The sequence below is a fragment of the Phaseolus vulgaris genome, chromosome 8, assembly GCF_051622355.1.
Source record: "Phaseolus vulgaris cultivar YP4 chromosome 8, ASM5162235v1, whole genome shotgun sequence".
NCBI lineage: Eukaryota > Viridiplantae > Streptophyta > Magnoliopsida > Fabales > Fabaceae > Phaseolus > Phaseolus vulgaris.
In genome coordinates this window covers 61273433-61286810 of record NC_143505.1, presented here as the reverse complement: position 1 = coordinate 61286810, position 13378 = coordinate 61273433, and the positions used below count along the sequence as shown (strand labels likewise).

The 13378-nt window shown below is 33.7% G+C and overlaps 2 protein-coding genes across 2 annotated transcripts; both read left to right on the top strand.

Moving 5' to 3' along the window:
• On the top strand, positions 1–7095 carry LOC137827291 (serine/threonine-protein phosphatase PP-X isozyme 2). Its single transcript, XM_068633577.2, has 8 exons — positions 1–614; positions 1091–1243; positions 3614–3676; positions 3816–3901; positions 5644–5719; positions 5804–6072; positions 6154–6232; positions 6575–7095. Exons 1-8 carry the CDS (start codon positions 471–473, stop codon positions 6623–6625), a joined length of 921 nt encoding a protein of 306 aa, XP_068489678.1. The 5' UTR covers positions 1–470; the 3' UTR covers positions 6626–7095.
• A 1539-nt stretch (positions 7096–8634) lies between these two features.
• Positions 8635–13157, top strand: LOC137823318 (putative BPI/LBP family protein At1g04970). The gene is made up of 6 exons (XM_068628399.2): positions 8635–9369; positions 9876–10015; positions 10606–10960; positions 11298–11546; positions 11809–11934; positions 12663–13157. The coding sequence occupies exons 1-6, from the start codon at positions 8959–8961 to the stop codon at positions 12864–12866; spliced, it is 1485 nt and encodes a 494-aa protein (XP_068484500.1). The 5' UTR covers positions 8635–8958; the 3' UTR covers positions 12867–13157.
• The last annotated feature ends 221 nt before the right edge of the window (positions 13158–13378 follow it).

Below are 13378 nucleotides of genomic sequence, written 5' to 3'. Positions count from 1 at the left end.
GATTAGAGTTACAATCTGAAGTGTAATTGTTGGATGAATTAGAGGGAGTTGATTAAAAAATTAGGGTTTTAATATCAAGTGTAGCCAAAAAAATATTCATTGGTTCTTACACAAATTAGGGTTTCAGCTTGGAGTCTGAGTGAGGAAAAATATATGTGGAGAGAGATTAGTGAGAAATTAGTTATGATAATGGTTACTAATGAATCTCTGCACAAAGAGATTAGTGTTGATTTTGGAGTGAGAGATAGGTAGTGTTTTAATATAAATTGAAGAGAGAAAAAAGATCTGGTGCAGAATTCTGCATAAAAGAAAATGAAAAGCAAACGAGTTGGGACTTGGGAGTGAGTGAGGAATTTGGAAAATATATTGGAAAATAGAGAGGGTGATTGCAAAAGGTAGAAGGTTTGAAGCAGAAGAGCAGAGAGGGGAAGAAGGGGTTGCAGAGACAGTGAGAGAGAGAGAGAGAAGAGATGTCATCAGACTTGGACAAGCAGATAGAGCAGTTGAAGAGGTGTGAGCCTCTGAAGGAGTCTGAAGTGAAGGCTCTGTGCCTCAAAGCCATGGAAATCCTCGTCGAAGAGAGCAACGTTCAAAGGGTCGATGCTCCTGTCACCGTTAGTCACTCTACCCCTCTTTTTCTCTTCATTCAATATTATCCTTTTCTGCATTTTTCCTAGGTTTCTGCCTTTTGGGTTTCCTTTCATTATCAATTTACTTGCTTTTTTCGCATGATTTCTGCTCACGCTCAACGGAATTACCTCGTGTTTTTTCGTTCAAGACGATTAGTTAGTTGATAACTACTTTTCTTGGTCTTAGACCTATCTAGGGCTTGTTATGAATGTTATGTATGCAGTGATGAAAAGGGTTACGTGTCGCTCTTTCCGGGGATTTGGTGGATTTCCTGCTCTTTTGTTTTGGCCTGTTCGCAAAATTCGTTGTTTGTTTGTTTTTGCGTGCAGAGTGTCATGGGGCACACTGGGAGTGTTTAGTTTTTCTTCTTTTTTCCTGTTAGAGTGAAGCTGCTGTTTACTCTGGTGTGTTGGTTCTGTTCAACTGATTAGTTTTGTTGATTGTGTCATTCTTTGTGCAGATATGTGGTGATATTCACGGTCAGTTTTATGACATGAAGGAGCTTTTCAAAGTGGGAGGGGATTGTCCCAAGACTAACTATTTGTTCCTTGGGGATTTTGTTGATAGAGGATTTTACTCAGTTGAAACATTTCTGCTTCTGCTCGCTCTTAAGGTGATAGTCTGTTTTTTTTTTTGTATGATAAAACTGTTGGAAGTGTGTTGTATGTTATGTGTGTATTTTATGGTTTCTGTGTGCGTTAGATCTGCTATGGGCCTCCTTGCAACAATTTAAAAAATGTTTCAGTTAGTCTGGTCAATGTATATCGCAGAAATATAGTTGCTCTCGTGGCTTCCAAGCCGCTGGTTTGGTGAACAGTACTTATATTGTGTTTGAGTGAACTATAAAATAGCCTTTTCTGTTTTGGGAACACAATGTGCTATTGTTGGAACGAAACTGTACAAGTTTTTGGGTGGGAATGCGGTTAATGTTATGCGAAAATCTACCTGAGGATGCTTTATTATTGGTGATCTTTTTATTAATCTGGTCTGTGACTAAGATTTTGTCAGTAAAAAGGGAGAAAGGTTATCAGACTGCAGAGTATGTAGACTTGTGGGAGGTCTGTAAACAGATTTAAGAGTCTATTTCATATAAAAATTCAACAAATAAGATAAAATTCATGATACCAATTCCACAATATTAAAATAAATAAGTTCATACAATACACCAACAAAATATTAGTTCTCAAAGTGATAAGTTAATAGTTTAATAACTAAAACAACACAAATGTTATCAAGTTTATAGGTCTCTTCATCTAATCCTCTAATTAAATCATCTCCAAGATCTTGATCACCATCTCCATCAAGTTCTTCTCCAGATGAAAATTGTTCATCAAAATTGTCATAAAAAACTATATTATCAAGATCAAGTGCATCTAGAGTTGGATCATTTAAACTTGCTCTAGCTAAGTCAACATTTCCACCATCATCTTCAACTTGTTCTTGTTCAACCTTAACATTACCTCTTTCTTCACCTATCCATCAGACTCAATGTCATCAAATGGGAGAGCATCAGTTTTTTCTAATTTGTTTATTTTTCAACTTCAAGTTATACATCACATAAACCAAGTCATTCATCTTTTTTTGGTGCAAACAATTTCTTCTTTTTATATGAACCTATAATTAAATATGAAATTATAGTAAATATATAAATCAAATCAAGAAAATTAAAAACCTTAATTAACTTCATGAACTTGAAGTACCATTTCAAATGAACTTATTAACACCTTTAGGACTATTCACCAAAAAATTACAAACTGAACTTCTTTTCTTATCTGTCCACCCATCAAACATAATTGTGCAACCTGTTCTCTTCCACTCAACCTTGTACTCTTGCAGGAGTAGATCAGTTTTTTCCTCTGCTTGTTTCAAAAGCTTCTCTCTAACATCCTGATAGTTGGAGGTTTATAGCCAACACCTATCTCCCAATCATGTCACACATTTTTGCAAAACCTGAATTTCTAATAACATTGAATTGGATGACACTTGGGTAGAAAAATTCAGCAACTTGAGCATCAACTTTTTCTTTAGCACCTGTCTTGTATAATTGATTTACAGTAGTTTGAACACTATCTCTAGATTTTTAAAAAATATCTTGCTACTACTAAAAGTCTGTTCACTCTCTTCACCGCCATAAATTTTTTCAAGGCTATTCAACCTTCTTTTCTTCAATGAGGCATCCTTAGCATTGAAACAACTTTCAACATTAAAACTAATTTCTTCTGGTATTGAAACACAAGGTTCAGAATCATATCTAATACCAACAAGATGATGTTTGAATCTGAAAATGCCTCTAATAAATGTTTTTGAACAATAATTACATCTCACTTTTTTTCCGTTATCTAAAACATTTGTTCCATGTTTCCATCCAATATTTGTTCTATTTCCCGCAACATTTTTACTTCTAGGTGGAAGTGATGAAGATGTACCAACAGTGCTATCACCAGACTATGAACCACTTCTCAACATCTTAATCTGCTTAACACAACCAAACAATAAAAAAGCAATTTTACGGGTTAACCCTAGAGTTTGAGAACCATGAAAAGGAGAATAAAAGGCTTTTCATGTCTGTTTGTTTGGCTGTCTTTTGGTGCAGCTGGATGGAATGAAATAGGAGGGATTTTACTTAGCATTAGCAGTTTCATTGTTTTACTTTTCTTGTCTAGACAGAAATTTATTTGCATCCTCATTGTGGGTTCTTGCTCAAGGGTTTCCTTTGTCTATAATACAAAGAGACTACTGTTGGCTTGCTTTTGAGTTTATGCTCATTTTATATGCCATTCTCATTCTTTCTAGTTTGTTTGTCTCTTGATGAATTATTCTTTATCATTTTTTTAAATACCTAAAGAGAAAAAAAAAGGATAAAGGGATTTTATTTTGACAACTAGGTTCTGTCAGTTGTCTTGAACTAATTCTTTTGTGCTCCTAATGATGCTACTTTCATTTTGTTCATTATTGTTGTAACTAATTAGTGTTATACAATCAGGTGAGGTATCCAGATCGGATAACACTCATTAGGGGAAACCATGAAAGCCGTCAGATCACTCAGGTTTGTCTATTAGCTAAAGTGGCACAAAGAAATAAATCCCTTTTTATAAGCACGATGAATAAAACTAGAAAAAGACATTAAAAATTATACTAACATTTTATGTCTCCAGAAAACTTATTCAATATCTTTCACTTGACAGGTATATGGATTCTATGATGAGTGCCTTCGAAAGTATGGTTCAGTCAATGTATGGAGATATTGTACTGATATATTCGACTACTTAAGGTTTGCTAATATCTAATATATCACCAGATTTTATGCACAAGTTTACGTGGATGACATAAAGCAGATTGAGATGTTAATATAAAGATTACTTGATTTGAGTCTTGCATTGGGAGCTATTCCTGAGAGTAAAATGCTAGATTTGCTATAAAATTCCTGAAATGGTTTCCATGCTATGCGTTTGCTAATTGCTCTCTTGTTACTTTTAGTATCTGTTTCTTTTATGGGTGCAGGGACTCTGTTTTGTTTTTCTTTGAAATGTTTTTTTTTTCTAAAAATGAAAATTCTGTTTGATGGTCTTGTTGCAAAATTGAAGTTATTTTTTCAGCAACTTCTTCTGGACTATTTTTCTTTATTATTCTTGCAACCGTCTCATTCATATCTCATTCATGTTCGGAAGTACTTGCAATACATTTCCCTTTCTATTTAAGAAGGAAAGGGGTTTTAGTTTACTTGAGCTGAGTTAAGACAAGAAGGAAGCTTTGTGTATTTTAAAAGGGAGAGAAGTTTGAGTGTGTGATTTTAAAATCCATCTATTGGTTATTTTGACAGACTTGTCTAGTAGATGTATTGAGAGAAATGCTAGCAATTCTTCAGTACACTTTTTTCATCACCTCTTTTTATCATTAGGTAAATTGCATATATTGTATAATGGGATTGAACTCAGTCAGAGAGCAGTGATGTTAAACAAATAATTTTACTTCTAGAATCTTATATTCAAGTTTTATGTCTATTCCGTGTTTGATCAGATGTAGAATTGTAGGAGAGTGGGATTATGGTGCCAGCTCAAAGATTGAGGAATTATCTATCCCTTGAGTTGCAGAGCTGTGAAATTGTGGGTTAGGTTTTATGACCTGGTAGAGAAAAATTATAATTTTGCCCTAATCTTTCCTCCACTTCTTTATGTGACACTACAACCAAACCCTCCCTTTTCGAACTTGTCTCTGCCATTTATTCTCTATTTCAAGCTTATTTTGGCTTGGGTAACTGGTTTAGCTGAAATTGAGATTTTTTCCTGTTTTCTCTGTATTTGACCTTTCTAGTCAGCTTCTCTTAGTTCTCCTTCTGTTCTGTTTGTCCTCCGTTCTTGTTTGGAACCGTTTTGACTTGGATTGGACTCTTTCTGTTCTGTAGTGTCTAGGAATTTAGTGTTGAGTGTTTCAGTTCTCCACTTCTCTTTGGAGTGTTTCTCCTCTCTGTTCTTACTTTGTTGGCTTAGAAAACCTGTGAATTGGAGTTGATTTGGGCCTTCGTTTAAAATGTTTTTTTTAATCTTTGGGCTCACTTATCAGTCCTGTACCTACTTTTTCTCGTATTAGATATCATTATCAAATATAAAACAAAGATGCATGATTAATAATACAATAACTGCAAAATAAATATCTGAATTCTTATTTGAATCTGTGGTAATTACACATTAATTAATTACATTATCTCACTTTTATGTTAATATGCTTAAATAATTGTTGGTATGATCCTAGTACGATCACATGGTTAAATGATCTTTCATCCCTCATCCCTAGATATAATCTCGATGCTAACAACCTTTCAGACTTCAGAGTGTTGAAAAAAAGTGTCAAATTGCAAGGGTTCGTAGTGCACAGAAGTAATAAAAAAAATAGATATAAATGGAAATATTATTGTGGCAAGTTGCTCATAAAACAGCCTAACTGCATTTACAGATTTAGTTTGTGTAGCTTGTGCTTTCCCTAATAATTTCGTATGTTGACAACAACAAACTGCAGTTTGTCCGCCTTAATTGAAAACAAGATTTTCAGTGTTCATGGGGGTCTTTCTCCTGCAATTTCAACACTGGATCAGGTTAGAAATTTTACCCTAATTTTTTGTCTCTGTTTAGATTGTATACTAGCAATATTTTATATATTATTTATCATTCATATCTAGATACGGACTATTGATCGGAAGCAAGAAGTACCTCATGATGGTGCCATGTGTGACCTCCTATGGTCAGATCCTGAAGATATTGTGGAAGGATGGGGTCTCAGTCCCCGTGGTGCTGGTTTCTTATTTGGTGGCAGTGTTGTTACTTCCTTTAACCACTCAAACAACATTGACTATATATGTCGTGCTCATCAGTTGGTAATGGAAGGATATAAATGGATGTTCAATAACCAGATAGTTACTGTCTGGTCAGCTCCAAATTATTGTTACAGGTACCTAATAGATTAAAATGTTTTTTTTTTCTTATTTGTGTTCTGTGGTTTTCATTAAGACATTTTTCGTCTTTGTTATAGATGTGGTAATGTAGCTGCAATTCTTGAGTTGGATGGAAATCTTAATAAGCAGTTCCGGGTGTTTGATGCTGCTCCACAGGTTTGTATGCAAAAAAAATTACCTGACATTTACTGAGCTGTACCGATTTTCTAAAGTAGTAGCAATATTAGTTTCAGTCACTCTATTGTCAAATTCATTTATTTATGTGGTTAAGAACGTGCTTTTCATGACCTTGGGTTCAGTACTATGAGAATGACTGTTTTTATCCTACTTTGTTTTGAGTATTAATTTTGATTGCACTATATTTGCATGTTTAAGCAAACAATTGGTGTTCCATGTTCTTCACTAATTCATGATGATAGTGTGGGATATTTTGTGGATATGAAAATATAATTGTGCTAAAACTTTCCAAATTGATTATCAAATTTTGATGGAATGTAGGAATCAAGAGGGACACCTGCGAAGAAACCAGCACCGGATTACTTCCTATGAAGTGTTATTTTTTTCTATTATCCAAATGCTCATATTGATGTTGGGAGACTTGAATCAAGGAGATGATGATTTCTGATTCGGGAGGAATTAATGAAGGGAAAATGAGTTGTGCTCACAGGAATTCTGCATCCCATTGGTCTGCTTCACCCATCTTTAGTGTTATAGCAGTATTGTGAATTAGTTTGTGATTTGCAATATATTATTACTGCCTTTGTTCGTTCAAAAGCTGTGATGGACAGAGGGTTAGAGGGGAAATGACGTTTGCATATATGAAAACTTGATTGGAAAGGATTGAATTGGATTGGATTGGAACAGGGGATGTTGGGAAATAACTTTCCAAATATAATCTGTGGAAAAAAAACCCCACTAGTTGAGTTTTGATTATCATGGTTGGTCATGCAATTTTATAATCTTCAACTTTGTAGAATGCGTTATTGTTCAAAATTTACACCTGTTGGTTGGTTCTAAAATCTTGCCTTGCCTGAGTTTATTGAAGGTTCACATGCTAATGAAAAGGGTCCTTTTTCTAATGAAATCCTTGTGTAAAATTTATTGGAATTCTTATTTTATGATTGCATTATTTTCTTAACCATAAACTCTGCAGCTAGTTAAAATTTATCATCATTATTTTCATAACTTTTAACTCTGCACCATGGTTGTATCATTGGGAATGCTCCAACTAAAGTTAAGTTGATATTGTGGAATTTTGAAGGAACAATTGACAGAGAAGGGAAAAAAAAGTGGCAAAAATTAAGAAAACAGTGAACTTTTATTTTCTTTTGCTTTTTATACAACTAACCAGGTAAAACGGTTAACTTCTTTTTTTCATTCTCTTCTCATATTAAACAATCTAAAAAATTGTCTTATTTCCTACTATAAATCTATTTTCAAACATGCTAGAAAATAAAATAAATAACATTTTTTTAAGAAAAGTCACGGTCCATAAGGATCAGGTGCATGTGTATTTTCAAATACACCATGCGTTAAGAAAAATCTACCACATTTCATTTTAAAATGTTTACAAAAATATAAAAGCAAATATTAACCAGTGTTTTAAAAGTATAGCGGGAGAAAATAAAATTCATAAGAAAATTCAAGAAAATAAAATATTTTTTATAATTTTTATAAATTATTGTCAATAAATAATTTTTCTTTTTTTCTGTGTCAGTTTATCCAACGGAAAAATAAAGGAAAAGGTTAAATGTATTTTCAGAAGTTGGAAATCAGAATATAGGTCGCGTGGGTCACGAGCTCACATGTTATTAAATTAAACAATTGATTTGTAGATACTCCAAATCCTATCTGACAAATATAGAGATCAAAGGGAAAAAAAATGATATAATATAAAAGAAAAAGAAAATTAGTTTTTTTTTTCTTGGTACCTATTAGGCCAGGCATCGATATCCGTACGACATTCGTAGGGCATACATATATATCGGTGAAGTGTTTGTGTTATACACACGTATTAAATATCGATATTTGTACGACATTCGTATAATATATATCGGTGAAGTGTCAAATTTAAAAATATTTGTTGAATTTCTGAAGCAATTTTAGTATGATTCTAACACAATTTAGGAAAAAAAAATACATTAATTTTCTAAAATCTTAAATTTATTATATAATTTTTTATTATGATTATAAAAATTAAAAACAAATATTTTAATCATAAAAAATATCTTTCTCTTTCAAACAAGATTTAAAATATAATTGTGCATATAAATCTATATAAATCTTTATTATCAATTCGTATAATTTATAATTATATAATATATAAATTTATGTTTTTATGAATTTTGTAATTATATAATATATAAATATTTCTTCATAACTAATTTTTTAAAATTATAAGTATCTTCGTATTTTATTAGTGTACAGTATAACTTAGTAGTAATAAATGGATTGAGAAAGTAAGGTAGCTCTTATGTTGATCCACGATGATTGCTGTGCCAGTCCCATATCAAATTAATAATAATAAATAATAATATAATAATTAATCAATCTGAACTAAACTCCGAAACCAACAACTTGCTGATATATCTCCATTCGCAGTTGCTGTTCCTGGTCGTTGTTTTCACCAACTCACTTCCTATCCAATACAATATTGAAACTCATGATTATTCCAAAGATAAAATAGTAAGAAAAGCTATGACGGTTTTCCTTAGTGTTTCATCATATGGGTGTGTTTCAAGTCTTCATTTTTCACTGGATAAACATGATAAAATAACCTTGATCTTGTCAAAACTTGTTTTCTCAAGACAAGCTTAAATAACTTTGGTGCATAATGATACTAGCTTGATCGATCCTCAGCAGGGTCCACCTGCAAAATTTGAATGGCACCCTCGATCTGTTTCCTTCTTTTATGCCTTCTGTTCCTTTCATCCTCCACGACTGGTGTTCAAGATCATGAAGAGGGTTTTGTCTCCATCACCATATCTGATAAGGGCCTTGATTTTGCCAAGGATATTCTAATAGACCAAGCTGTTGCCTCTATTGTTCTGTCCCAGTTGCCACAGATTGAGAAGACTGTTCAAGTCCCTCTTGTTGGAAAAGCCAAAGTTGTTCTTTCTGAAATCTCTATCAATGATATCCAAGTGAATTCTTCATCTGTTAATACAGGAGAGACAGGCATTGCTCTTGTTGTTTCAGGAGCCACTGCTAACTTGAGCTTGAATTGGAGGTACTCTGTCAGCAGCTGGTTAGTCCCAATTGGAATTTCTGATAGTGGAACAGCAACTGCAAGGGTATGAATCCAGATTCCAGAATATTATTCACTTTTTTGTTTACTTAGGACTAAACCCTTTATCTTTGAGTAATTTGTATACACACTGGCCTAGTAAAGTGTCACTGAATTACAAATTGTTATGGTTGACTTATATTCTAGCCATTTAAAAATTTATATTGACCATGATTTCCATTTGGTTGACAGTGTGAAATACAACTCTTTTCCTTTTTTTTTCTAGAGTTGCACCGATTTGTTTGCTGGCTTATAATTTGCTTCGTAGCATTGTGGTTTAATTAAGAAAGTTTGACCTTGAACTAAATAACAAGTGTTTTCCTGAAGTTGGTCATTTTGATGGGAATTGGTTTGGCTGGTTGTGGTTATGGCTGAAATTTCATACAAGGCACAATGTATTTCAGTGTCCGATAGCCTAAAACCTGTCAGTAATGCACTTTTTGTGCAAATAATTTTTTTTGTACCTGCTTAGTGTTATATTCCTCATTCTGTTGTGCTGTGATATGTTGGAAGGTTAATGATTTGCAAGTTGGACTTACTGTGAATTTAACGAATCAAGAAGGAACTCTTAAGCTGCTTCTCCTGGATTCTGGATGCCATGTCAGAGATTTGTCCATAAAGTTGCATGGTGGAGCAGCTTGGCTTTACCAAGTGTAAGGAACCTTCTTTAGCAATGGTTTTTTATTACTAGAAACTGTTACACATGCTCTACCATAGAATTATGTTCTTCTATTGCTGATTTAGGCTTCACAATTCCATAGGGAGGCTTTGGCTTATAACTATATAATCCTTGCGCTATATTTCAATCTTTAGTGTGGGACATGAAACCGATAGGACAGATAAGTGTGTTCCATTATCTTGAGCAACAAAAAACTTTTCTAGGGAATATAAAACTATTTTTCTGATATCCTCTATTAAGTAGTGGACTTAAACTGACTTATAAGGTGAGGTTTGCACGATAACGAGTGACACGAAACTCTCGCTAGGATATGTTCGAAAATGACTTTGATACCATATTAAGAAGTGTATTTTAAGTCTAACTCAACCTCATAAAATCGGCTTATAAGGTGAGGTATGCACCCACTTACAAACTATGAAATGTTCTAATCTCTAGTTGATGTGGGATCTCCAACATCCTCCCGAGTTGTGTTCTCTTCTAAAGAACCAAAGCTTGACTCGTATCTAGACCCTGATATATATAATATTTGATGATATCATGCCAATAATTTATATTTTATTGCAGGCTAGTAGATGCTTTTGCAGGAAGTATAGCATCTGCAGTTGAAGAGGCAGTTTCTGAGAAAATAAATGAGGGGATATCAACTCTTGATGTGTTATTACATTCTCTTCCAAAGACTATCCCATTAGACGAAACAGCTGCTCTAAATGTTTCTTTCGTGAGCAATCCTGTGCTAAGTGATTCTGCTATTGAATTAGCCATCAATGGTTTACTCACAGGAAGGAATGAAATTTTGGCACCTCAAGGTTACCACAGAGGTTCAGGCATTTCTGTTTTCCCTGTTGACCCTTCATCAAAGATGATAACAATTTCATTGCATGAAAATGTTTTCAAATCCGGTTCCTTGGTTTACTTCACTGTAAGTTTCTGAAGTTTTTACTTCTTTTATTGGAGTGTTTTTTATAATAGTGAAACTTGATTGTGGAGCCTTTAGTAGGGTGCTTTGTGTTGTTGGAATCTCTCTGAATTTGGAATATTAGGATAACTTTACTGAATTCCAATAGACCTTGTATTGCTGAACTGCACCACAACATCTGTAGGATTGAAAAGAGCAGTGCTGATACTGATTAGGCTTTATGTCTAATTAAGTGGCTTCAATAAAAATTTTGTATTCAAAGCTTTTTGCGTTGGATACTTGTGTTATTATAAACTGAAATATAGTTTTGACGGTTTTTGCTGTTCTTGTGCTCACTCAGGCAGATACTTTGCAGTGGACTGTTGATGAACTACCTGATCAAGAACTTCTGAACACTGCTGAATGGAGATTCCTCATTCCTCAATTATACAAGCAATATCCAAACGATGACATGAATCTTAATATCTCTGTGTCTTCTCCACCGGATATACAAGTGACAAACAAAGATGTTGGTGTCAAAATTTCCTTAGATATAATACTCAATGTTCTGGAAGCTGGTGAGGTCATACCTGTTGCATGCATCTCGGTGGTAAGCTTAATGAAAGCCAATACAAAGTGCAAAGTTTAAAGTTTGATGATGCTTACACTGTTTAAGTAGCCATCCCTCATAAAGAATATACTGCTATATGAAATTCAAGCTTTCCACTATTTTTGGCATCATGTGGTCTCTCTCTCACACAATCTTGTGTTGATCTTCTAACTAAATTTTCAGAGAGGCCTATTTTTTTTTCTCTGAATGTCTAAGATTCTACTTATCTAATACTGTCCATAAACCTTGGAAATTGGTACAGGATTTTAGTGCATCTTGTGCTGCAGAGATCTTAGGAAACAATCTTGCTGGTTGGCTTAAACTGAAAAAGTTTTCCACCAACTTGAAATGGAGTAAAATAGGGAAACTTCACATGAATCTGATTCAGGTAAATTGGAATAAATGTATTAGTCTTTTCTGCTTGTAGCTTCGTATTTTGATGTGAAATTGGATGAAATTGTACAACAACAAAATGCCTTATCACACTTCTCAGCTACATGGATTACTTTGAATCTTTTAAGATCTTGTTCATCTTGAAATCCTTTTAACTATTTTCTCCAATGCCCTTCGTGATCTCCTCTCTCCTTTTTTATTAGTGATAGGTCTGAAAACCTTAGAATAATTCAATAAGCAGATAACATGTGTTAATAAATTTCAACCTCTTACAAACACTTAGCCTTTCAAATTTTACATAATCAATCCATTCAGAAACCAAAAATCTGCACATGGTTTATGATATGAGGCTGGAAAGATAGCTAAAGCTAGATTAACAAAAGACAGAAATTCAAATTCTTCTATCTGCCATTCTTGTTATATAGATAGGTCTTATAAAGACCTTTGATTACATTTTGTGAGCCAATTCCTAAGGGACATAAGTCTCTTATTCTAACAAAAAATATTCCCAAGTTTGACAGAGTGATAATTAAGAACTAAATGTAATATTTTAACCATACATGACTTTCTATCAGTTTAGCACAAATAAAACTTGATCTCATGTGCACAAATGAACCTCTCCAATGTTCTATTTTGACATGTATATGATTGTTAAACCTTAGTTATTTTATATTAAGGCTATTGTTATGAATCTTACTCTTTGAACTGTGTAAACATTTGCAGTCAGTGACATCAAGTGTCCTCAAAACCGTCCTCATACCATACCTGAACTCACAGTTAATGAGGGGAATTCCATTGCCGATTCTTAATGATTTTGCTCTTGAAAATGCTCGTATATTGTATGCTCCCCCATGGATTACTGTGTCTAGTGATGTTTCTTTCTTAGGACACTATTATCACAAGCAACTACCAGCTTATGTATCATAAACATGTTCTCAGACATTTGTCTGCTTGTGTACCAAATGGTAATAAGGTAATGAGCAATAGTCAAGAAGGCTGTGAAGAGTGAATGTCATGAACAACCATGCATACAAGTTCATTACTCAGCTTCTGGTATTTTATGTATTCCATCATTGGTGTACCTGGTTTTACCTTTTGTAAATCATGCTGTCCTGAAGATTACTTGAAAAGATTGCTCTTAATTTTATGTAGTCAAGGATTGGTATCTTTGTATGTAAATTTGTGAAAATAATATTAACTTTTTGTTTGCATACTTCATGCACAGATCTTCAATTCGATCTTAGACTGATATTCTTCACCTTTACCTCGAGCAAAATATCCTCATCTTGTTCTTGCCACACAATATTCATAGTTATTCTTGACTACACTAATGTTCTCGTATAGGGTTGGAACCAAGAGAACGATTGAACCATTCTTCGCTCGGTCGGTCTACACCTCACTCCTTCCTCTCTCAGACGTTCAAGTCAGATTTTTGAGAT